At 50.3% G+C, this 26,078-nt stretch overlaps 1 protein-coding gene across 1 annotated transcript in view; it reads right to left on the bottom strand.

Moving 5' to 3' along the window:
• The window catches only part of WNT9A (Wnt family member 9A), a 58,741-nt gene extending 33,417 nt beyond the window's left edge, over window positions 1–25,324 (bottom strand). Inside the window, exon 1 of the mRNA XM_009898141.2 lies at window positions 25,199–25,324. Within this exon, the coding sequence (XP_009896443.1) occupies window positions 25,199–25,293 (95 nt within the window). The 5' untranslated portion in view covers window positions 25,294–25,324. The remainder of the gene's footprint in view (window positions 1–25,198) is intronic.
• Between the last annotated feature and the right edge of the window lie 754 nt (window positions 25,325–26,078).

The following is a 26,078-nucleotide window of genomic DNA, read 5'->3' as shown; positions in this document are numbered from 1 at the left end:
AAAAAGGTGGGGAGGGAGGGGAGAGGACAACCAGCCAAGGGTTCTACACATAGCCAACTCTGATTAGATTATGAAACCAAGACGATCTTACCCAGTGGACAGTGTGCATTTTACATAATTAGCTTGTTACTTGTAAATGCCTCCCCATAGTGCCAGTGGCAGATTTTCACCACCTAAAATAGCCTAAAGCTGTTGGATTCAAGAACTCCTGCCATCCCAATTTAGATCAACTCAAACCCAGAAACCACGAGGTGGTTTCGTTACACCGAGATTAAGCGTTGAATCGGCTCTTGTGTGCCTGGATGTTGGAAGGGGTAGGAGATTACAGAGGGCAAAGACATATTATGTCACACTGTGCCTTGCCAGCCCAATCCTCACTGAATATGGAAGTTGTTCTTTATAGCATTTTGACAGACTTCAAGTTACTACTGGGGAGATAGAGGCTCGCTAAGGCTGGTAGCAAATCTGCAGCGTTGTGGGATGCCACAGCTGCATCCATATTCATTTAAGAGAGATGTAACCCAGCTCATGAAATTGGGACTCAGCTTCATCTCAGTTCCAAGAAGAAGCTCAGAGCAAGCCTTAAGTGGTGGTGGAGTCACCTTCCTTGGAGGTCTTCAAGCAAAGCCTGGATGAGGCACTTAGTGCCATGGTCTGGTTGATTGGGCAGGGCTGGGTGATAGGTTGGACTGGATGATCTTGGAGGTCACTTCCAACTTGGTTAGTTCTATGATTCTAAGTTGTAATCACTGCCTATAAAACACAACCTCAGCAGTAGCAAAGTAAGGCAGTCATTTCACAGAATCACACAGAATCACCAAGGTTGGAAGAGACCTCAAACATCATCAAGTCCAACCTGTCACCACAGACCTCATGACTAAACCATGTCACCAAGTCGCTCATGCTTGACAGGGATCCCAGTAACTCCCAGAATGGTTTGGATTGGAAGGGACCTTAAAGATCATCTAGTTCCAACCTTTCTGTCACAGTCAGGGAGACCTTCCACTAGACCAGGTTGCTCAAAACTTCTTCCTAATGGCCTTGAACACTTCCAGGGAAGGGACACCCACAAGCTCAGCCAGGTGTTTCAGTGTCTCACCATCCACCCCATAAAGAACTTCTTCCTAATATCTCATCTAAATCTCCCTTCTCCAGTGGAAACTGTTGCTCCTTGTCTTACCATGAAAATCCCTTTCCCATCTTTCCTACAGTCCCCTGTGAGTACTGAGAGGCCACAATATGTTCTACCTGGAGCCTTCTCTTCTCCAGGCTGAACAACCACAATTCTCTCACAGCCTTTCTTCATAGCAGAGGTGTTCCAGCCCCCTGATCATCTTCTGAAGGCCTCCTCTGGGGTCACTCCAACAGTTCCTATTTTGGGGTCCACTCTCTTCAACAAATTTACAATGTGGGATTTTAATCCTTTGTGGGGTTCCCCCTTAAAAAGATAATCAAGTTACAGCTGAATGAATGGCATAAAGTTTCAGCTGCCTGTGTAAAACTATAGCAAGGTCAAAAGCCCCAGCTGAGAGATGCTCTGTTAATCCACACAGTTTGGAAAAACCAAGGGGATCTTGTCAGTACCTTATGGAGAGAGGTCAAAAGGTTGAAGTCAGACTCATTGGCAGTGGTGCCAAGTGACGTGACAAAGGGCAACAGGCACAGATTGGAGCCCAGGAGGGCTCTGAGGATGAGGAGAAGCTTCTTTGCTATGAGGGTGCTGAAGCCCTGTCCCAGGGCTCCCAGAGATGTTGTGGAGTCTCCTCTTGAGAGATTCCAAACTCACCTGGACATTGGGATCCTGTACAACATGTTGTGGGTGACCCTGCTTTAGCAAGAGGGTTGGAGTGGATGTCTGGAAGTGCCTTCCAACCCATTCTGTAGTCTTCCAGTCCAGGGATAGATCACAGAATCAGTAAGGTCGGAAAAGACCTCAGAGATCATCAAGTCCAACCTATGACCTAATACCTAACACCTCTTGACAACTAAACCATGGCTCCAAGGGCCACATCCAATCCCCTCTTGAGCACCCCCAGGGACAGTGATTCCACCACCTGCCTGGGCAGCACATCCCAATGGCCAATTACTCTTCCTGGGAAGAACTTTCTCCTCACCTCCAGCCTAAACTTCCCCTGGCACAGCTTGAGACTGTGTCCTCTTGTTCTGGTGCTGGTTGCCTGGGAGAAGAGACCAAGCCCCACCTGGCTACAACCTCCCTTCAGGGAGTTGTATGATGATCATTTTTTCCCAGATTCAAGATGCTATTTAGCTGACATCTCGTGTAAAATAATTTTGATCTATATAGGACCTCTGGAGATCATCCAGTCCAACCCCCCCTGCCAGAGCAGGTTCATCTAGAGTAGCAATAAAGCACACTGAGAACCCCCTCCCTGGACTAATCCATCAACAGATGCTCATTAGAGCTTCTCACCACCAGAGAAGCTCCAGCCTGAGATGGGGTTTCCATCTGCCTTCAGAACTCACGTGGGCTCGCTTTACAATTCCCACATCCCACCTCCTCCAGTGGGTCTGGAGCCTGAAGTCATCACCCTGAGCATAACACAGGGCACAACTACATGGTGCCTATCAGAATTAGAGCCACTAGGCTAAAAATAAATAACAAAAGATCATTTTATTTAATTAAAAGTGGAACAGAAGTGCAGCTCTGCTCACAGACAAGTTGGTTCTTTTATTGAAAGCAGCCTGCTGGAGAGACTTCTCACCATGGAGGGGAAGCAGGCCCAGAGTCAGCTGCTCAATACCAGATAAAATGAAGAAGACAAAAGTCAAAGCATCATAGAATCAACAAGGTTGGAAAAGACCTTGAAGATCATCAAGTCCAGCCTGGCACCCAACACCTCATGACTACTAAACCATGGCACCAAGTGCCACGTCCAATCCCCTCCTGAACCCCTCCAGGGATGGTGACTCCACCACCTCCCTGGGCAGCACATTCCAATGGCCAACAGCTCTCTCTGGGAAGAACTTTCTCCTCACCTCCAGCCTAAACCTCCCCTGGCACAGTTTGAGACTGTGTCCTCTTGTTGAACCACCAGCTGTACCCTCCTTGCACTCCAGTTCAGCATGATTTCTATTCTCCCTTGAATGCTGTGGCAGAGAGGATTTGAAATGCAAAGGTATGGGAAAATAACCAGGAGACTGAAGGAAGTTTTGACTTAGATACACCAAGACAAGAGATCTCTTTTGCAGTCTGCTCCAGGTGACCCTGTTTCAGCAGGGAGATGGAACCAGAAGATCTCCAGAGGTCCCTTCCAACCCCCACCACGCTGGGTCCTGTCATTCCTGTACAAACTGAACTGGAACTCCCAGCACTTTGAACAAATCACTGCACAAGAGCATTGCTGAAGCAGCAGCTGAAACCCTATAGCACTACAACAAAACTTGGCCACCTCCTTCTCTTAGCTTTTAGGTCCTTCCCTGGTAGATGGTATCACATTCCCCATCCCCTTTCTTCACTTGTGCTTGAGATTTTCCAGTTGGCCCTGTGTCAAGAAGACTGTCCCACCCCCCCAGCCTCGGTCTCTCATCCCTGCAAGGGCACGTGCCTTCTGCCAAGCCTTCCACCACCCTCCCCCTCCAGCCCTCCCTGAGGTTAGGGAGGCATCCAGCGCTCCCTGACCTGCATCCCCAAGGGATGCTAACCCACAAGTCTCACACCTCTCTGCCTTGAAACCCTGCAAGCGTGGGGTTACACTTAGCAATTCTACAGCCTGAACCACAGGAACAATAGTGGCAGGATCTCACTTGCTCTGCCAGCTTTCTCTCCACCACAATCCCCAGGGGGACATTTGTTTTCTTGGTGGTGGAGAAAGGAATCCCTTTAGTTTACTCCTCGCCAGCCCAAAAAAATACCAGTGGTTGAAAGTGCCCCAGCTGCATCTGACTTCCACACACTGCTGGAGCAATGAGCAAGAAGCTGCTCTGAGATCAGGGAGAGACATTTTGTTTGCAGCAAAGGAACAACCAGGAGGCATCTGCTTTGTTGGTGTGGTTACAGGGCAGGTTAGGTGGTCTGGGGATCCCCTAGAAGGGAGTAAGAATAACTCACACAACTGTTGCTATTTTGGGTCAAACCCATTTTGTATTCATTGCTTAAACTCTTGGAGATAGGTGGGAGAAAAGGTAGCCAGGACAAGTTTCTTAGGCTGAGTTCTTCCCCAGCTTTCTGCTGAAGGAGAGCCCTGACATTCCACCAAAAAGCTTTGATCTATTATGGAAGACATCAAGCAGCAAAGCCAACTTTATCAAAGCAAACAGCAGCTTCAAGGAGGAAAGCAAAGCCCAGACAACCCAAGGATGAGAGGAGACCTCTCTACCAGAGCTCTGCAAAAGAATTCCTTTGGAAATCAAAAGCATTCTTTAACCTGGGGGAAAATTCCAAGGTGAAGAGGGCTTGTAACTAATAGAAAACAAAACAACAACAACCACCGAGAAAAGCCCTCCAAGTTTCCAAAGTATTTCATGTGATAAAACCAAAGTTACAGCCTGAAAATAAATCCTAACAGGAATATACACACACTTGAGAGAGGGGGAAAAAAACCCCAACACAACAGATACAAACCTACACTGGAAAAATCTTACACTTCCAGCAGCCAAAATGCCAGTTGATACATGTCACATTCAGGGGCCCTAGGCAACGCTATCACAATGGCTAAGACAGGCAGGCAGAGCTCCAAGATGAATGTCCAAAGCCCAAGAGGACACACAGATGCTCCCTGGAGCCTCAGAGAAGAGTGATGGCATCTCAGGCCTTTTGCTGAAGCTTTCACACACGTTTAGCATCTTGAGCAGCAGCACGAGTCGGAGCAAGGCTGCGACCTTTCGGAGTGTTACCAGCTAATCCTCCCTCAAGGAGGGCCTCAGAAAACATTTAGATTGAAGTATCCATGAGATTAAGATGTTTATCCATCCTGTATTTTGCACATTTGTGATTTCAGTGTCTCCTGGCTGCAAGAGCCCAGGAGGACCAAGGGCCAAGAATGAAAAGAGAATGACTCAAAGGGGAAGGATAGCAACGCTAACAAATGCTTTGTGTGTTTGCTAGAAACCTGCCATCAGCCTGGAAATGAAGCAAAATTGGGGGAGATTTTTCCCCAGATGGAAATACCTTGTGCAGCTGAGTTGACAGGGGAGCTTTAGGCACAAGGAGAGCTGAGAGCAACACCATGAGGTGCTCGCTGCTAAGGCTTCCCAGGTGTTTATATCTGGCCTCAGCCAGGAAAAGTGCCATGGAGTCCTGAAGATCACCCCCTTCTAGCAACAGCCCAAAGTTCTCTCAACACAAACACTGAGGAGGAGGTCAGTTAATTCCCTCTGTATTAGCAACCACATGCAGAGATGGTCTTTCTTTCTCCCACCCCAAACTGGCACCAGAAGCCCCAAGGGAAAACCTCCCTAAGACAGGGAGTTGCCCCTCAGGGGAAAGCCACAGATTAAGGGCATGGAACCTTTGCTATGAGGACAGGCTTAAGGAGCTGAGGTTGTTCAGCCTGAAAAGGCTCCAGGTAGATCCTATGGCAGCCTTTCAGTACTTAAATGTGCCTACAAGAAAGATGAAGAGGGACTACCAAGAGAGCATCGTGATAGGATAAGGAGGTAACAGCTTCCAACTGAAAGAGGGTAAATTCAAATTAGATATTAGAAAGAAAATCTTCACAGTGAGGGTGGTGAGAGATTCTTCCTGGTGTTTAGATCCCAACAAGCAGATGAGTGGATCACAGGATGCTGGGGGTTGGAGGGCATTTTCCAGTCCAACCCCCACTGCCAGAGCAGGGCCATAGAACTTAGCACAGGTCACAGAGGAATGCATCCAGATGAAGCTTGACAGTCTCCAGAGAATGAGACTCTGTAACCTCTCTAAGGAACCTGTTCCAGTGCTCTGTGACCCTCATGGTGCAGAAGTTCCTCTTCATGTTGAGGTGGAACCTCCTGTGCTGTAGTTTATATCTATTGCCCCCTGTGCTATCACAGGGTGCAGCTGAGCAGAGCCTGTCCCCTCCCTCCTGACCCCCAGCCCTCAGATATTCATAAACATTTATTCAATCTCCTCTCAGTCTTCTCCAGACAAAAAAAGGCCCTTTGGGGAGTTCATAGCAAGCCACCACTGGGCACCCCAAGGCTTTCCAAGCCTCTCCAAAAGAGTCTTCACTGGTTTCCCACCAAAAGCCCCAGAGCTTGAGGGGCAGGTTTAATTTTAGAGCACACTCATGGGATCTGCTTACATAATTTTCTTGGTTTGGAAGGCTTTTGATTTCCCTCAGGGAGAAAAGCTGCCCAAATTTATCACGCTAAGCAGGGGGCAGCTTGCCCCAAAGCATCTTAAAACACGTTGGCTGTGATTTATTTATTCTCCTGTTAACATTTGCATATCACAATTAGGGCACTATGGAATTAGAGCAGCTTTCAAAACAAGGGAGTTGGGAAAGAAACCATTCCAAAAGGACAAATCCTCACCCAAAGTGTTGCTGGCAGCTAAATGTAATGGCCCACAGGGTGCCCAGAAGCTGCTGAAAACAGGGCAAGAAGAGATGAAGGCATAGTTCCAGTGTGAAGGCATTAAGCAAGAGGTATAAACCCCCCCACAACAGAGATTTGTATTCATAGAATCAGCCAGGTTGGTAAAGACCTCAGAGATGATCAAGTCCAGCCTATGACCTAATACCTAACACCTCCTGACAACTAAACCATGGCTCCAAGTGCCACATCCAATCCCTTTTTGAACACCTCCAGGGATGGTGACTCCACCACCTCCCTGGGCAGCACATTCCAGTGGCAAATTACTCTTTCTGGGAAGAACTTTCTCCTCACCTCCAGCCTAAACCTCCCCTGGCACAGCTTGAGACTGTGCCATCTTGTTCTGGTGCTGCTTGCCTGGGAGAAGAAACCAACCCCTTCCTGGCTACAACCTCCCTTCAGGGAGTTGGAGAGAGCAAGAAGGTCTCCCCTGAGCCTCCTCTTCTCCAGGCTAAGCAACCCCAGCTCCCTCAGCCTCTCCTCTCAGGGCTGTGCTCCAATCCCCCCACCCTGCTGTGTTGCCCTTGTCAGCCTCAGGTAAAAATCTGCAGCTAGATGAAGCATCATCTTTCAGCATCATCTTTCTCAGGAGTGAAGTCACAAGTTGGCTGCTAACACAAGAAGTGATGTGTGCTCAATCATCACTGCTTTCAGTACTGCCCAGAGCGACAGCCCTCAGGAAATCTTCAGTGATGCTGAAGATTAGGTTGATTAGATGAGGCCTCATGTCTCAGAGAAGGAAACAAACACCTTGCTGTGTTCAACTCATTACATCTTGCCACCAAAACCCAGTGAGACACAGGTCTTGTCTCAGGTAATTAGAAATCCAAATGATACAATAGAACTGGAGTTTTCCCCCACCTGGGTAGAGAATACTCTGAGTATTCACAGCGTGCTGAGGGTTGGAAGAGACCTCTGGAGATCAAGTCCAACCTCCCTGCTAAAGCAGGGTCACCCAGAGCAGGCTGCACAGGATCACATCCAGGCAGGTTCTTGAGTATCTGAAGAGAGAGAGATTCAGTTTTGAGGCTGTTTCTGAGGATATTCTTTGAGAAGCAGCCTGGCTGCTGATCTCCATGACTGCTCCAGGAAACTCAGCCAGAGAAACCAGCTTTAATGCATAACTACATCAACAAACATCCCTGCTGTCACTGTTTGTGCTCACCTCGTGACTAAGCCTGAGGAAGGCCAGGAACTGAAGAGCAGCATGGTGATGTTCTTCAGCCATGCACAGGCTGCTACAGAGAGGGAAGGAGGAGTTCTTTGGGTGGTAAGAAAATAAGATGAAATCAGTTTATGGTTCAGGCAGAGAAGTTTCCATCTCCTGTTAGAGGAAAACCTTTATTGCTAGGAAGTGAAGCACTGGTGAAAGCAGCCAGGCTCACAGCAGAACATCATTGATGGAGCATTTGTAAGCTTGGTGGGGAAAAGTGTCTGTCAGGGATGGTGCAGCCATTTGAAATGGGGACCTTTCCAGACCCAGCTCATAACCTAGCCACGGCAGATTACATCCTTCCACCTCTGCTCCTCAAGACCCAGCAGCCACTGAACTCTGCCAAACACCTGCCTGGTTGCCCAGGGCACCACACTGACTGTTTTTCAGTCAAGCTTCAGGGAAGCAGAGGCCAATCTCTTTCACAACCACAGCTCATCAAGTGGAGAGCTAAAAAATCACTGAGCTAAGAGTTGAAGTACTCCCATTTCATGCAGGAAGTTAGGGACGGGGGAAAACTGGCATGTGACTCATGGCCCTGCATTTTCAAGTGAAAAAAAGCTTGGTTTGGAGAATTATATTTGTAAAAAAAGGTGGAAAAAAAGCAAAGAAAGGAAAACAAGAGAGCAAACACCTCTAAAACCCTCTGGGTGGGCATGCTGAAGCACTGAGTCAGCAGATGCTGGGTCACACATCAGCCTAGGTGATGTGCTTGCAGCTTTATGTTTGAGAGGCTGCTTTGATGAATTATCTGGAAGGGGACATTCCAGCAATGCTAAATGGGATGAATGGAGCACAGGAATGCACAGTGGGCTGGTTAAACCACATCACTTTTGAAGGATGTGCCTCCCCACAAGGCTCTAAAGTGTCCTTAATTCAGTTTAGCCTGATTTGCATTGAAATCAAGTGTGTTAAAGTGAATTAAGGATCTCTAATCCCCAAGGAGAGGGTTTCCACCAGGGCTGGTTAAGAGTAATTGAACTAATCCACTTTAAAAGTCAGCTCAGATTAGTTGTGCTAAGTGGCTGTGCAGATGAGGCCTGGGAGACCTGGGACTGTCTCTAGCATGCAAGAATCACATCAATCTGCCTCTGGGAGGACAGCTACAGCAGGACTGGTTTGCTATCCAGAGGCTGGGAATGATCCAAGACACTCAAATAAAAACACTAATAGAAACATCTACTTGTGCTTGACAGGTGCCATCTGGTTGCAACCAAAGGCATTTTCCACACACACATTTTCTCTACATACCATATAGGCTGGGTATGGCCAAGGGAGAAGCTGTTTTTATGGGCAGCTCAGGGACCACAGGCAGCTCAAGGACCAGGCTGCTGGTCCAAAAAAAATCGCTGTCAGCATCACTCATTCAAGTCATGCTTGAAGCTCACACCTCCTCAAATAAACATCTCCTGAAATAAGCTTGCAGGGCTTTGCTCCCCCTGCCCCAGAGATGACAGGAGATGGATTGTGGGCTCAGTGGAGGACTGAAGGGACCATCTCCACCAAGCACTAATGGCTGAGGCAGTTGCTTACACCCACAGCACTCTTCTACAAGCTCTCACCAGTTTCCAGCACAGCTTCTCAACTGGTTCAAGCAAGAGCAGGGCAACTTCCCTCTCCCTACTTCTGTGTGAACTGTGAAGGTGAGAAGGAGAGACTCATTGACCTTGGAAGAGGCCTTTAAGATCAGGAAGTCCAACCATCAAACCAATGCTGCCAAGCTGACCACTGAAGTCCCTCAGCACCACATCTGCATGTCTGTCTGTTTAATCTCTCCAGACACGGGGACTCCACCACTGCCCTGGGCACTCTGGGTCAGGCCTTGACAACCTTTTCAGAGAAAAAGTTGTCCTAAGTGTCCAACCTAAACATCCCTTAGTGTAACTTGAGATCACTTCCTCTCATCCTGTCACTTAGAATAGAATGAACCAGGTTGGAAGAGACCTTCAAGATCATCGTGTCCAACCTATCAACCAACACCACCCAACCAGCTAAACCATGCAACCAAGCACCCTATCAAGTCTCCAACTTGTTCCTTAGGAGAAGGGGCAGACCCCTACTGGGCTCCAACCTCCTTTCTGGAGCTGGAGAGCCAGGAAGTCTCCCCTCAGCCTCCTTTTCTCCACACTGAACAACCCCAGTTCCCTCAACTGCTCCTCAGACTGGTCCTTCAGACCTTTCACCAGCTTCACTACCTTTCTCTGGGCATGCTCCAGCACCTCAGTATCCTGCTTGAAGTGAGGAGCCCAAAAGTGACCCCAGTATTCGAGGTGCCCCAGAAGGGGCAACAGAAATCCAAGAGAGGGCTACCAACCAACCAAAAACCTCATCCTGCCCCAGGTCCTCTGCCTTTCCAGAGCGGGCAGCGGCACAGAGCAGGCTCAGCAGAGGTTTTGCCTTTCTAGGAAAGCACCCAGCCCCTCTGAGCCAAGCCAGTTCTTCCCCAGCTAAGAATAATCCCCCCAGCTGCTGTTTGATTTACCCATTACCATGGACACATGGGGGGTTTAATCTGGCAGATACAGAGGGGGAGCAGGAGCAAGGCTGCGTGTGTTCCTTCTACTTAACATTTCCTCTGTGGTCCAGGTCTCTTTGCCTACAGGTATGTTTATTCCACTACTTGAGCAAACCAGCAGACTTTTTAATGGAACTGTTGATATTTTTCCTGGCTGATCCTGCTGGAGGAGGCGAGGCAGCGTGCAAATGAAGTTCATTCCCAGCTCCAGCCTGGAGCTACTCTTCTGCTCCTGGGACCGCAGGGAATTGAAGGTTTCCATTGCACTGGTCAGATTTCTTCCTTCTCCAGCCTTAAAGTTTTAGATACACAAACAGAGGAGCTGGGGCAGCTGACAGTAGTGAGAGCAATGTCTGGCTGGTGCCTTATGCAAGGGCAGCAGCTGCACTGAAAATCCAGCCCTGCATCTCCCTGTAAAGATCTGGAATAAGACAGAATTATTGAATGGGCTAGGAGGGACTTTAAAGGTTCATCTAGATCAACTCTCCTGCAGTCAGCAGGGCAACTGCAGCTAGATCATGTTGGTCAGAACCCCATCCTACCTGACCTGGAATGGATCCAGAGTTGGAGCATCTACCACCTCTCTGGGCAACCTGTTCCCAGGATGGGTGAAACACTGCAAAATGAGCTTTGTTTTAGGGATCTTGATAGGTTTTCTTGCTTGTAAGTATTACAGAGCTTACTAAGCCATCAGTAGATCCCCAAACTTTGTCTCTGAACCCCCTTTTCTGTTGCAATAGGAAACAGTACCTCCAATCCCACAGAGCTCTGCTTGCTTCATATGGTGCTTACAGAAAACACTGAGACCTGGTCTATAACCTAGCAGCCCCTGGAGGTCCAAAGAAGAGTCAAAGGATGTACACCAAGTCCCCATCTCAACTCACAGCCTGTTCCACATAACAACAGCTCTGTTTTACAAGCTGAAGTACCCTGAGGTCAATGAATGTGCCCAAAGCCATGCAGATGCCTGGCAATATCTCTGCTTCCTTCACCCCCATGGAGCAGCTGGGTAAGGCTTTCTCCAGGCCTCTGAGCATCTCCAGATGGATCAGACATGAGCTTTAGAGCCACTTCAGTTGAAAGCAGTTGAAAGGAGCACTCCAAAGAGCTCTGGTAACAGAGTAAACAGCCCCACACAAGCAGGCAAAAACATGTTTGGACAAGGCAACTCAGCTGTCCCTGCCTCTGACCTTGCGTTGCTGATCTGTCCAACAGCAAGTTAAGCACAGAGCAGTTCACCAGCCTCACGCTGCACAACACGACAGCAGACAACCTCTGGAAGCAGATGGAGTCCCCATCCCACCTCCACACCACAAGGTGCCTACAGCAAGGTCTGCAGAGGAAAGCATCCAACTCCAGCCAGCTGCTGGAGGACATGGTCAAAATCTTTCCAGTGTCATCACTCAACAGGGTCAGCGAGCCTGGTGCAGTCCCAAACCCTGGTGAGTCAGAAAGTGCAAAGCCTTCAAGTTCACATCACCCTTCCCAGCAGCAGGTCCAGCTCTCAGATTTTCCACGAGCCCTGCAGCAGCCCAAGCAAGTGCCTGAAGGGATGAGGTGCTGAGGGAGGACTCCCTTCCCTTCCCCTGCTGTCTCCCCACCAGACAGGGAGCCCAGCCCCTGGGGATAACTGGGACTGCAAACAAGTTTTAAGACTTGATGATCCTTGAGGTCTTTTCCAACCTTATTGATTCTATGATTCTGTGACATCTCCTCTACATGAAGTGAGATTTGTTCCTGCATGGCTGTTGATTCCTCTGCAAGCTCAGGAGACAAATGTAGCATTATGCTTGGTCTCATTCTTCTCCAAATGCCATCTCTTTGGCCCAGCATCTGTCCTTCACCTTCCAGAGGCGAGTGTCTGCCTATGAACACTTGTTTTATGAGCCACAAAACCCAGCATGGAGATCATGGCTTGCAGTACTGACCACAGGAACTGCTCAAAGCCTTGTTCAGTCCAGTTCACACTCTCCCAAGAGCATCCCTCCAGTTTCAGTCCTCTCTTCAAAGTCATGCTTACCATTAAGATTTTCCAGAGTCAACAACAGGACAAGCCAGGAGATAGAAATAGTCACCAGAGATGCAGCACAGCCAAAGGAAGTGTTGGATCTCTGGTTAGACCCTGTAATTCAGCTCAAGTGGCTGTTTCACCTCTGGCCTCTGAGATCAACTTGCTAACCACAGACTGGGAAATCACTCCCTGCAGGCTCCCAGCAGGAGATTTGTCTTTGGCAGGGGCTGAAAACATCCCTACCCCCGCCTCACCTTGGATTACAGAGAGGCCCAGAGATGCAGAAAGAGCTGTGCTAGAAGTTTGCCAGGTATTTCAAGATCTCACCTTACACTGGAAGAGGATTAGGGCTAGAAAAGAATTTTGTCAAGATTAAGCAAAACAAGTCAGTTCTTTTACACAAGGTATCAGTTCTGGGGAACTGTCCCCAGAGGGGCTTGGGCTCCAGGATAGGGTTTCTTGTCAGTCCTGGAGAGCTGTAGCAGAGTAAGCTGAACTGTGTCCCTGAGCTGGGCAAGCTCCACTGAAGTCATTGATTGCACTGAGTGAGGTCCCTGTAAGCCAACACCAAAGGAGCCAGACCAAAAGGATTTGCCCAGGTTGGATCCTCATCCTAAGCATGGTCACACTCAGCTCTTTCCCAGGTGCTCAGTTCCACCTTGAAGACTTCAGGAAGGCATTTACTTAACAGTAGTTGTAAAGGATGGACCTGGAAAGCCCCACACAAGGTCTTCCACAGCATGCAGAACCAGGTGCCTCTGCCAACTCTGCTTGCAGTCTCTAAGAGAAGCACAGTGGTGTCCCCACCAGGGCTGCCTGGCTTTGTTTCATTGCAATACCAGGCATGAGATCACCAATCAAAAAAGGTCAGCCTCCAGAGAGGACAGGACAGGACAATGAGGGTATTTAAAGGTCTGAGCTCACCAGAAGAGTGAAAGCCACTCAGTGCAACCAGCTCAGCAGGGGTTCACCCAGCAAGATCATGGAACCACAGAATGGGTTGGGTCTTTCCAAGGTCATCCAGTCCAACCCCTTCAGGGAGCAAGGACATCTTCAACCAACCCAGGCTGCTACCCTGTGAGCTGGCTTCAGGCAGGTCCTGAGGACTAGGGCACAGCCACACCTCTGTGCAGTTCCTTTAAGCAGTCAGGTTGGGAAGCCCTGCAGAGATCACAGCAAGTCATGAGAGCAACCTGCCAGGCTTGTGCATGCCAGAGCTCAGCAGATGGGCACTCCTCTGTAACATGAGCACTCGGTGATCCTGCAGCTCCCCACCAACGGCCCCTCCAGCCAAGCCTACGGAGGGGTCAGTTAGCACCAGTGCACTCCTCGTCATGCTGAAGCAACACAGCACACTCCCACAGGCAGAGCTGGGGAAGCTGTCACATACAGCTGATTGATGACAGCAGGGAACATAAGGCACTTTGTGAAGGTGGAATTTAAAGGGTAGTAACATGCTCTGACTGGAAGTGAGAACAGGTAGTCTTGAAGACACAGGTGAGCCCACCTCAGCAGATCCCCACCTGGCAGTGCTGATGCTTTTGGAGCCAAGTCACAGCCTGTTCCTTTTGGGAAGAAGTAAGGAGGTGCTTAAGATACAGAAGCAAGAAACCCATGGTCAAGCCATGGGCTCTATCCATCAAAATAATTCATCTTGGCAGCCTGTCTTATCTACCTTAGCACCATGCTCCAACAGTTAAAGGGTGGCTACAAGGAACCACAGAATTGTTTTGGTTGGGCAAGACCTATAAGATCAAGATCCCTGGAGAAGAGAAGGATCAGAGGCGACCTCATTGCCCTCTACAACTACCTGAAGGGTGGTTGTAGCCAGGTGGGGGTTGGTCTCTTCTCCCAGGCAACCAGCACCAGAACAAGGGGACACAGTCTCAAGTTGTGTCAGGGGAGGTTTAGACTCGAGGTGAGGAAAAAGTTCTTCACTGAGCGAGTCATTCGTCATTGGAATGGGCTGCCCAGGGAGGTGGTGGAGTCGCCGTCCCTGGAGGTGTTCAAGGGGAGATTGGACGTGGCGCTTGGTGCTATGATCTAGTTGTGAGGTCTGTTGGAACAGGTTGGACTTGATGATCCTTGGGGTCTCTTCCAACCTTAGTTACTGTGATACTGTGATACTGTGAAGTTCAACAGGCAACCCAGCAACACCATGGCCATTAAACCATACCCCAGAGTGTCACATTGGGCAACAAAGCTGGGGAGGGGTCTGGAGCACAGCCCCATGAGGAGAGGCTGAGGGAGCTGGGGTTGCTTAGCCTGGAGAAGAGGAGGCTCAGTGGGGGCTGGTCTCTTCTCTCAGGCAAGCAGCACCAGAACAAGAGGACACAGTCTCAAGCTGTGCCAGGCACGGTTTAGGCTGGGTATTAGGAAGAAATTCTTCCCAGCAAGAGAGATTGGCCATTGGGATGTGCTGCCCAGGGAGGTGGTGGAGTCACCATCCCTGGAGGTGTTTAGGAAGAGCCTGGATGAGGCACTTGGTGCCATGGTTTAGTTGATGAGATGGTGTTGGGTGATAGGTTGGACTCGATGATCTTTGAGGTCTTTTCCAACCTGGTTAATTCTGTTCTATTCTATTGTATGTGTTTTTTGAACACCTCTGAGGATCATGACTCCAGCACCTGCCTGATCAACCTGTTCCAGTGCCTGATCATTCTTCCACTAAAGAAAGTTTCCCTGATAGCCAAACTAAACCTCCTCTGTTGCAATTTGAAGTCAAGTTCTCTCATCTTATCACTTGATGCCCAGGAGAAGAGACCAACACCACCTCACTACAACATCCTTCCAGAGCTGTAGTGGAGTGGCTGCTGGCCTTTCCATGTAGCACTGTGATGGGTACCAGTTACACCTGGAAAAATTCCAGCTGGACACAAAGGGAACATTCTTCTCAAGAACAATCAGCCACTGGAGTCATCTCCCCAGGGAAGTGGTGGAGCCCCCAGCATTGGACACTTAGGATTCAGCTGGAAAAGGTGCAGGGCCATCTTGTCTAGACCATGCTTTTGCCAAGAAAGGTTTGACCACATGAGATCCTTGAGAAGGGATCCTTGAGATCCCTTCCAACCTGGTACTTTGATTACTACACATTAAGGCATCACTCAGGTCAGACTCAAGACTCATCCTTGTGCATCTCAAACTTAATTTTGCCAGGTCCTAAAGATGAAGAAAATAAATAATCCAAGAGGCAATGGAAAGAATTTCTTTTGCTCATCAGCTGGCCTCCTCCAAAACCTCCAAAAGGTCTCTTCCAACCTGGTAGATTCTATGGAAAGGGCTTGGCCTTGAAGGCAACAGCTGCTTGACCCAGCTTGCTTTGGAAGGTTTCTCCATGGTTTGGTTTCTAAGGTGTTTCCCAACTGCAGGCCAGTGCTCTGGGCTAAGCTTCTGCCCATTTCTCCCAGGATTCCCTGAGTCAGAGGGGAGCATTGGACAGGTTCAAGCAAAGCTCAGATGTTTCTGTGGGCATCTCAGTACTTTATTCACACCAAGGGGAAGAGACACATTGCTCCACAGCAGAAGCTACCTCCTGCTGGGCACAATGAGCACACAGTTGTGCTGCTTCAGTCTCTGGAAGACACAGAGCAGCTGTTCCAAGAAAGGAAACTTTTGCTCCAACTGTGAAACTCATCCATGCAGTGGACAGCAAAGGCAGAAGTCAAAGCAAAGCTGTTTTCCTCCAAACTCCAGAGGCATCTGTCTGTCCAATTGATGCTATTTTAATGAGCTAGGCCAAATGAGTCTGCCCATAAAACTCTTGCCAACTCCCATACAGCTTGACATCCCATCAACATGAGCTGTATGCTCCATGCCACCCTCCATGCCAGCACAGACTCAGCATTTATGTCAGATACTGTTGAGCTTGCATGTTCTACAGTGGATGCATAGAGAAGCTGTTCTGCTCCATGGGGTTTTTTTCCCAGAAAGGAAGAGTTCAAGGTTTTTTTAACCTGCCATTTCCCCTTCCCCCCAAAGAAATCCTTCAGCAACTGAATTAACAAAATACTTTGGAGAGGAGGAGGATTTAAGGTCACAAGCAAAGTGGAAGACCACATCTCACATGCAGGAGCTGCTCGAGCCATTGAAAATAGCTGCAGCAGCTAAAAGGGGCTGGGGGGGGGGGTAGAAAAATCACCCTCAGAGTAGGGTTTTGTATCAGCTAAAGCAAATCCCATAACTGCTATGTTTATTCATGTAGTCAAAATACTCCCTGTTCCACTCAGCACAGTGCAAACACATTACAATGAAATGTAAAGCTTGCTGAGCTGATAAACTTCATAAGTGTATTTTATGACAGTATCTCAGGAGATAAGGCTCATTAGCACTCACAGCCACCATCTGAGGGAGACTTAAAAAGCAGACTTAAAAAGCCAGGGGAAGAGGAAAAGCTTGGGTCTAAACAGCAAAAACACCACCCCACCAACCCAGCTTCTAAAGGGTTAACCCTTTCCACCCAACATCATCATCATTTCTGATTCCTGCTCAGCTTGACCTGTGTGTGCCTTCTCAAGCAAGGAAGACATCCTACCAGTCCTGCCTGCAGCCAGACCTTGTGCTGGCCCAGGACCTGCAGCCTCCCTGCAGCCACATTCAGAAGCCTCCCATAACAGCACAAGCAACAGGTCCTCTGCTTGAGGGCTGCTCAGACTGAGAAAACTGCTGCATTAACGCTCTACAAGCCACCAGAGAGCTGCTTTTTTGGCTCCACGAAGGCTGCTTCACCATGGAGGGGAGCCAGAGAGGCTCAGCATGTTTGCAGTTTGGAAAGCCAGGTACGTGAGACTTCTTGCATTGCTTCAACACACACCCTCAGAGAAGCTGGCAGGGTGCTACCTGGGCAGGCAAGGAGCTTGGGGCAAAGAAGTTTCTGTCTAACATAGGCTTTTAACATGAACTAAACCAGTGCCATCCCATCCAAGGGTGCTTTCTCCAGGAGGTAGCTGTAGCTGCAAGGTGAGGCAACAGAAAGAGCCTCCACAAACATCAGCTCAAGACAGGTTTAATGCCCTGAGCCTTCTCGAATGCCTCAGGCAGCAAACATTAGGATGAGTTGTCCCCCTGGAGAATTCAAGTGAGCAGAGAACCCAAGCCTTGGAGGTGCCACATTTCTCCATGAAACCGGAGCAGAGGATCTATATCAGGCTTCTGGCAGAGGTCCTTACATCTCTGGTGGCCTGAGACCATGCTCAAGACAGTCTCTCCCACAGGGGTATTCTAATGTAGCATCTCCAAAAAAAGCCTCAAAGCCCCTTTCCAACCTAAGTCCCTCTTAGAGAGCAGCTAAGCACAGGGAGCTGAGAGATACAGGGCAGGCAAGTCTAGTCTTTAGCTGTTCTCAGCTGAGCTTTCCAGGTCTCACCACCACAGCACAGCTCTGGCCAGCTCTGCACCAGGAACTGCCTCAAGCAGTGGAAATACTGCTGATGCTCACTGGCTCAGCACCTCCTCTGGCTGGTCACTCCTCCATGAGCAGGGATAGCATAGTTCAGCATCGCCTTCTGCTTTGGGTCTTCCACCAAAACCAAATCGGTCTCAAAGAGCCTTTAAGCATCAACATTTCATAGAAAGCATCAGGAATAAAACCTGAGAACATCTCCCAAACTGAATCATGTAGAGTTATAGAATGCATCAGGCTGGAAGGGACTCTCAAAGACCACCTTTTCCAGCCTCCCTGCAGTGAGATTTCCTCCTGATCAAGTTGTTCAGGGCCCTGCTGCCTTTAACCTTGAACATCTCCAAGGATGGAGCTTCCACCACCTCTCTGGGCACCTTGTGCCAGTATTTCAAAACCCTCAGTGCAAAGAGCTTCCTCTTCATGTCCTGATTCCCTCCTACTGAAGGGAATGGAGATGATGCAGGGGGACCTGGACATCTTCCAGGACAGGACCACCTCCAGGAGGCAATTCTATCAAATCTGCCACATCAGTGGCTGAAGCAGACAAAAACAGAGGGGAACAGCAAAGACTGGCAAAGCCCAGCCTGGTCAGAAAGGCTCAAACTGAGGAGCATCACCTTGGCTTCTCTGTGCAGACCTTCCACTTAGCCTTCCTCCCTCTTCCCAGTCCCACAAGCTAATTCAATTACCCCGCACCGAGCAAGCCTTGGGGCGATTCTCATTACCCTGCGATAAAGCACAAGGCCTTTAATTATTAAACACTCCTGGGCTTTTTGTGCTGGGGCTGTGGGGCTGGACTCCCTTTTACTGCTGCTAGCAGCTTCCAGAAAGCAAGTTAATCATTGACCAGGCCTTTCACCGGGAGACCAGAGTCCCAGAGATTCCTAGTCTCCTGTTATGCATCAGGAGTCAGGCTAAAGGAAGTCACTGGCCTCCTGCTTGGCCAGGGATACACTCAATCTTCTCCTAACAAGCCATCTTCTCCCCTGAGGGAGCCATCTATTTTCCTGGTGACCCCTGCAAACAAAAAAGCACCAACCCAAAACCCTCCAATATTTGGGCTTTAAGCTGACTGCTGAGTTCAGAGGGAAACAGCCCCCTCCAAGAAAGGGAATCTGAGCCACAAAATAGTGGTTCCCAAGTCTCAAGCAACGTGGTCAATGCAGTGCCTAAAGCGTAAGACATCCTAACTCCCACCTGAATAAAGTTTTTCCTCTGTCTTCTAAGTGCACTGCAAGTGGAAGGAACCTTCAGGTACCTCCCAGCCTCATTTGGGGCAGCCCCTGGTTCCCCAGGGCTGAAGGCATAGGTCTGGTGGACCCTAGCACAGTGATTCTTCCACATGCTCCTGGATTTGTCAGCAGCCTCGTGGCACTTCCTCAACTCCAGTGCTGCCTCCAAGCCTCTACAAAGCAAATGCTGCTTCTGGGCACGGGGTTCCCATTTGCAAAGGAATGGAGGTTAAACACCGCTTTGAACTGACCCAGAGAGGCCAGCTTTGGGACAGAAGCCAGGCAGGACTCAGACAGATCAGTCTCTACGTGACAATTCACCCAGCTCAAATAAGAGCAGGGTTTAAAAAAAGAAGAGGGGAAAGGGAAAAAAGAAAGGGTAAAAAAAAAAATCAAAACAACCTGCAGAGCCAGGCACACCCTTCCTATTCCTAAGAAACCCAGCAATCCAGCACCTTAACAATCCAGCATCACCATAACTAGACTGAAAAGAAGCAGCCCACCAGAGGGTGGGATGGCAAAGCCACCCTCCCAGCCCCAGGAGCTGCCTCCTTACGCTCCAGCTGCGTTTGCCTGCGTGCTCCGTTCCTCCCTCACCACCCAAGAGTCCAGTTCTGGGAGGGGGGTTTTAGGCAGGGTGTGGGGGGGAAATTGTGCTGAGAACCAGCTGCTCCATCTCACACACGCCAGAAGACGACCAGCAGGGCTGGAAAGCCAACACTCTGTGGCCTGGCTACGCAACAGCTTCCTGAGAAGTTCACACGCCTTCAGCCCAAGCTGCGAACGCCAGCCTGTGGCCCCACACCACCATCCAGTGACAGGTACAGAAATTCTTGATATCCACCAGCCATGTTAGCACCTAACATATCCCACAGGCTGGGGGGAAAAGAGAAAAAGAAAAGGAAAGAGAGAAAAAAAAATGCAGCAAGAAGCTGCCAGCACCAGAGAGTTTGCTTTGATTGGAGAGGACGTTCAAGCTGACACCACACTTGCAGTGGCAGATGTCAAACTCTCACGCTAGCTCTCAGCCCACTTAAGAAGCCACCCCCATCAGGGTGGTCCCAACCCCCAAATATCCCTTCAGGTCCCATATTCAGATATTTTTCCCTAAATAATTTCAAGTAAAGGAATTCTTCACAGTGAGAGTGGAACAGGTTGCCCAGGGAGGTCTTGGATGTCCCCTCCCTGGAGCTGTTCAAGGCCAGATTGGATGAGACTGAGAGCAACCTGGGCTAGTGGAGGGTATCCCTGCCAGTGCCGGGGGGGGTTGAAACTGGATGATCTTCAAACTCCCTTCCAGCCTAAACCATTCTCTAAATCTATGGATCCTAGCAGAACCACAGCCTGAACTGCAAGCTTTCTGCCCCAGCAGCACCACCGAGGGGTATCTATTGTCTACATACCAACAGGAACAAAAATATCCTGCACTTCCCACACTGAGAAGCCCCTCCACTAGGCAGAAGGGAACCTGCTCTAGCTAGTGGTGTGTTGGTAAATTAGGACAAGCTATGCTTCCCCTCCCTCCCTCCCTCTCCCCCACGCGAGCATTTAAGGGTTCCTGTTGCCTGCGTGCAGCGTGGGGATCAGTTACATTGATGAAGAACATTGCAATCTGTCAATATAAACACTATGTAAGCATGAGCCACTTGGAACATTACTACTGTCTTGACAAGTGTTTGCAGAGGGGGTAGAGCTGCTCAGCTCCTTCTGCTGCTGGAAGGCAGCAGAGCAAATCCCAAGCTGCAGGGGCAAAAAATAAATCAGCCTTCCAGCAAGAAAAGAGAAAAATACAGAAGGGGTTCAGGAAAACTGAATCAAACTATCAATCAGAAAATTCAGCAAGAAACAGAAGGGTTTGATTTATGGTCTGGATAGTTTGCAAGCTCCCCATATCCAACAGCCCAGGCTGCAATTCCCCCCCCTGCCCCTAGATCCAGCAGCCCAGACTGCTCCGACAAACTAGTTTGGCTTCCCACTAGCATGAAGGCACAGCCGGACTGAAGTTAATCAGACTGCTTTCACCCCAGCCTGGTTAACCTTTTCATCTGCCACTTTAAAGCCCTGTAGCAGAAGAACCAACACAATTCCAAGATGTCATGGCATTTCCACCACCCCCTTCCTCACATTTGAGAGAGGAAAGGCAGGAAGGGGAGGTATCCACAACCAAAGCTTGTGAGGCACAAGGAAAGCAGAGCAGGGAAGAAAAGCGAAAGGCAATGCTTTCCCGGGGATCCCAGCAGCCTGAGGCTGCTCCAGACTACAGCAGCAGCCAGTTGCAATATGGTGCAAACTGGTTTTCAGACAACCCAGCTGCAGTGGAGGTGGCTGAGCAGATCAGGCTCACTTTTGGCACAGCAATGCACCTCGACAAGTTGACTTCAAGGCAATGCTTCCCCCTCCAGTACAGACTCAGCCAGTGAGTCTCCCATGCTTAACTCCTACCCCAAAGCACACTCATCATCATCATTATCAGGCAGCTTGATGGGCAGCTCTAAACCTACCCCAGGCCACCATGTCCTGCTCAGTTGTGCAGCCTTGCTTTCTCCTCTCCAGCACCAGAAAATCTCGCATCAGACAAGGTTTAGGAGTTGTAGCACCACCACAGCCCTGAAGCCAACCTCTGAGCTGCTGCCCAGCACTTCAAGCTGGCAAATCCCTCCTGAACAGGTGCCTACACAGACTCAGTTCTGCTTGCTGTGAAGCATCAACATCACTTCAGGTCCTGCCTTTGCTGTGTACCAGCTCCAGGTCAAACTGCTTCTCCGCTCCTGCACCAGGGAGGTCAGCAACATCCAAGGAGCAGCACTGAGGCTGGCAGTGTAACCCTGGGGAAGGGACAAGCCTGTCTCTCTTCACTCTGGACAGTGAGCCTTCAGCACATGTCCTAAGCAGGCAGCAAGACAGTACCAAGAAAGGCGCCCATGGGGCAGCTTGATGTATGTAAGAGGACCAATCTCCACTTTCAGAGGACATTCAGCATTTGTTGGCTGCTCGTGCATCCTTCTAAAACACCAGAGGCTGCCATCCAGAGAAGCACCAGCAGCCTCCAGCCGTGGTCTTCCCACCCCAGCATCCCCTCCCTCCCGATGTGTCCCCATGGGACAGGCAGAGACATGACCACATGCTGACACAATCTTGTTATCGTGTAACCATGCCTGTCCCCAAGCACTAATTCCCCGCCGGGCCACACATTTGGAGACACCAAATTCTTTCCCTGAAAAAAAGACATTGGGGATGGGGGGTGGGGGAAAGGAGGAAGGGATCATCCACAGCTGTCCCTAGCCCCCACCAGACTATGGAATTGAGCAGCTAAGCTGCAGACACAGCATGACATCTGTTTAACAAAGCCATCTGCTGCCCACCACATCCTCCAATGAGATGTTAGCACCCAGAGCAGAGGGTCTAGCAGGCCCTCAAAATGTGTCATGGTGGCTTTGGTGATGGCTTGGAGTGGGAATAAGAAGCGTCCCTTCCCTGGTTAGAAAGGGTGCTGCATACACAGGATGAGATGAAATAATCTCAGACTGTGCCAGGGAAGGTTTAAATTGGATATTAGAAGAAGCTTCTTTACCAAAAGATTGCTCAAACTTTGGGACAGGCTCCCCAGGGAGGTGGCTGAACCCCCATCCCTGGAGGTGCTTAAAAGAGGCAGAGATGTGGTGTTAAGGGAGATGGTTTAGCACCAGACTTGGAGCTAGGTAACAATTGGACTCCAGGATCCCGAAGGTCTTTTCCAACTGAAACGATTCTGTGTTTCTGACTAAGCCTGCTCAGCTCCCCGGCAAAGGGTGATGCATCCAGGAAAGATTTATCTCAGGATAAACTGATGTGCTTCCTCACCTGGAGAAGTTCCTCCAGGCAGGTAGGAGGCATAGGCATAGCAAGAAGGGGCAACAGTAGCCTTCTCAGGGCACTTGCAGAGGCACAAAGAGCTCCACAAGAACACCCAGCTGGTTTTCCAGGAAAGATTTCTTTCCTTAACACACAGAAGCAAGGGGGCTCAGCTCTTCCATGCACACTTAGAGCACATCACTGGGGATTAGCAGGGACCCTGGACCCCAGCACTATTCCCTCCATGTCCCAAGCAGCTCAGCAAGTGCAATCTCTGCTTTAGGCCTCTTGGAAGAACAAAGAGGAGATTAGCAGCAGATGCTGCTCCTTTGCTGTGGCCCTACGCAGAGAGCAGGATGCTTCGCGTAAGCAAACTTCACTGCGTGCCGCAGCAGCCCCGGAGCGCTTGGAGCGCACATCTGGCTGGGTACACATCTGGCAGCATCTCCTCTCCCCTCCTCATTACCAGGGAGGGAGCCTCAAATCAGAAACAGCAGCTGTGTTGAGACAGAGAAGAACTCAAAGCGGTCAGGACAGAGCTAGCGGCGCAATTCCCTCGACTCAACACGTTCGCTCGCAAGTTAAAATCCACACCAGCCACAGGAGGTCAGAGAAGGGATCCCAGAAGTGGCTGGAACGAGTTACCTGCTGCTCTGCAGCAGATATCAGCATCGTAGGGATTAGCAGGAGAGTTACAGCCAAGCTCCTATCAGTCCCTAGGGCACGGTGCCGGTGGTCTTCAGCAGACACACGAGCTAACAGGCTCAGTACAGCCCTCTGCGTGCTGCTGGGGGAGAGGAGAGTCTGAAAGGTCTTTTCCAACCCAAACGATTCTGTGATTCCTAAAACCCTGCACAGACAGTACAGGCTGTTTCCTCAGAAAAGCAGCCCCAGCAGCAGGAAGTTAAACGGTTCTCGAGTTGGAAACAGAAGATGTAAGTAGCGCTGTTTGGAAAGCTTTGCCAGACCACAAGCGATGGACAAGCCTCAACACCAGGATTTGTTTTACTGGAAAGAAGGGGAGGAAAGAGAAAAAAAAAACCTCAAGTCTGCTAAAACATTCTCCAGGGCTGGTCTGGTGGCTCCTACCAGCGGTCACAACACACCATCCCAAACAGCAGCGAGAACCATCGCTCTTAAAATCACAGAATCAGTTGGGTTAGAATAGACCTCCAAGATCAACTCCAAACAGTGTCTTAAGTCTACCAAACATAGGGCTAGACCCAGTTAGCATCACAGATTTGCATCTTTTAAAGACCCCCAGAGATGGAGATCCATCCACCCCCCCTGAGGACCCTTTCCCAGGGTTTGAGAACCCTTTGAGGGAAGAAGTTTCCTATAATAACCAACCCAAACCTCTTCTGGTGCAACTTGAGGCCATTTCCTCTTGCCTTGAGTAAACTTTTACCAAAGCCTCTATTTCAGGTTCTTGCATCTCATTCACAAACCAACCCCATTTGGGGACAAGTTTTTAAGAAGAGACAAGAAGCAGCTACACAGACCCCCAAAAAATAGTCAAAGTGGGAGGGTGCACAGGAGGAAAGCTGTGGGTTGAAGCCTCACAAAGGGGCAGCAGGGGAGGCTTTAGAAAGAGAAAGGAGTTGGGTTTTTGTGGCTTCTCCATCTCAGCCGTCAAGGATGTGGGATAAGGGGGATAAGGGGATAAAGGAAGGGATGGAGGGAGTCGGATCCACCTGCGCGCCGCTGAGCGGGTGCGGACCGAGCCGGTAGCGCCCCCTGCCGGCCGCGCCCCTGCACCGCGCACAGGTGAGCACCGCGGGATGCGGAGCTTACAGCTAGAACGGGGACCTTCATCTCTTTCGGGGGATAAAGCCTTGCGCCATGGCAGGTAGGTGACAGCAGCATAAACCCTCACACAAAAAAATGTAAGTCGGCGCCAGGGTGATGTCGGGACCCGCTTGTCACTACCTGGTGCTAAAGCAGGAACTGGAATTGGGGAGAAAAGGAGGGGTTTGGGGGATGCTTCATGCTGGGGAAGTTCTTTTGAGGGTATTTCATGCTGAGGGAGCTTACAACTGACAACCCCGCTACGGCTCCGCTCCCCGAGAACTCAACACGCCTGGAAAAGGCAGAAGGAAACCCGCAGAGGTTCTGCCTGCGGTCCCCCGGGAACTCCCGGAGGGGACCGCAAAGGAATTTGGGATCCTAGCACCGGGGGGAAACCGTGGGTGTCAGGTTGTCCTTCCAAAATCCCTCTCCCAGGACGGGCTGTCAGCACCGGTGGAGGGGGATGCCCAAAGCAAGAAGCTGCCGACAGCATCCCAACCTCGGCTAAAGTGGGGGGGAAAAATCCCTTCTTGCAAAGTAAAAAAAAAAAATAAAAGAAAGAAAAATAAAATAAAAGAAAAGAGGGGGGGAAATAAAAAGGAAGAAGAAAGAAGGAAAGGGAAAAAAAATCAAAAGTTGCCGAAAGGAATTAGCAGGGTCCGCGCTGGGCACCTACCCGAAGTAGGCGGCGGAGGGCCGCGGGGTGCAGGCGAGCAGCCCTAGGAGCGCGCAGGAGAAGAGCCATCCCAGCAGGACGTGTCCATCCAGCATCTTGCAGCGGCTCCGGCGCTGCTCATCTCGTTCCCCCGCCGCGCCCGCTGCCCGGCCCGCCGCCCGCTTCGCCTCTTATATAGCGCGGCCGGCAGCGAGAGCCCGGCGGGAGGAGGGGAGGGGACGGGGCGGGGACGGGGCGGGACGGGACGGGGAGGAGGAGGAGGAGAGCAGAGGAGGGAGGAGGAAGGGCACGCCCCTGGGAGGCGGGAGAGGGAGCGGGAAAGGAGGGAGGGAGGGAAGGAGGAGCCCGTAGGAGAAAATGGGATTGGGAGGGATGGGAAAGGGCATGAGTGTCCCGGGATCGGTGTGCCTGGTCTGGAAATCCCTAGGATGGGTGTCCCGGGGCATGTGTCCCTAACCCAAGTGTATTTGGTCCTGGAAGTCCAGGAATGGATGTCCCGGGATGGATGTCCCGGGGACGAGTGTTCCTGACCCGGATGTCCTTGCTCTGGATGTCTCGGGAATGGATGTCCCGGGAATGATGTCCCAGGATGGGTGTGCAGCAGATGGGTGTCCCCAGCCTGGATGTCCCCGTCTTGCATGTCCCGGGGATGGGTGCAGCAGAGGATGAGTGAGACATGCCTGGGCAGCAAGGGATGGGTGGGCAAGGCTGGGCTGATCAGTTGCACGAAGGCTGGACGTGGAAAGGCACAGGGATCACACACTCCCAGCCCTGCACAAGAGTGATGGACTCGCTGGTGTGGTGAGGGAGAGCAGAGAGACCCCAGTGCACAGACAGGGTGATGATCCCCTGTTGGGAAGCAGTTAATGCCCCGGTGTCA

Source organism: Dryobates pubescens, chromosome 21 (genome assembly GCF_014839835.1).
Source record: "Dryobates pubescens isolate bDryPub1 chromosome 21, bDryPub1.pri, whole genome shotgun sequence".
Lineage (NCBI taxonomy): Eukaryota > Metazoa > Chordata > Aves > Piciformes > Picidae > Dryobates > Dryobates pubescens.
The sequence above is the reverse complement of the archived record's forward strand: the minus strand, read 5'-3'. Positions and strand labels throughout refer to the sequence as shown.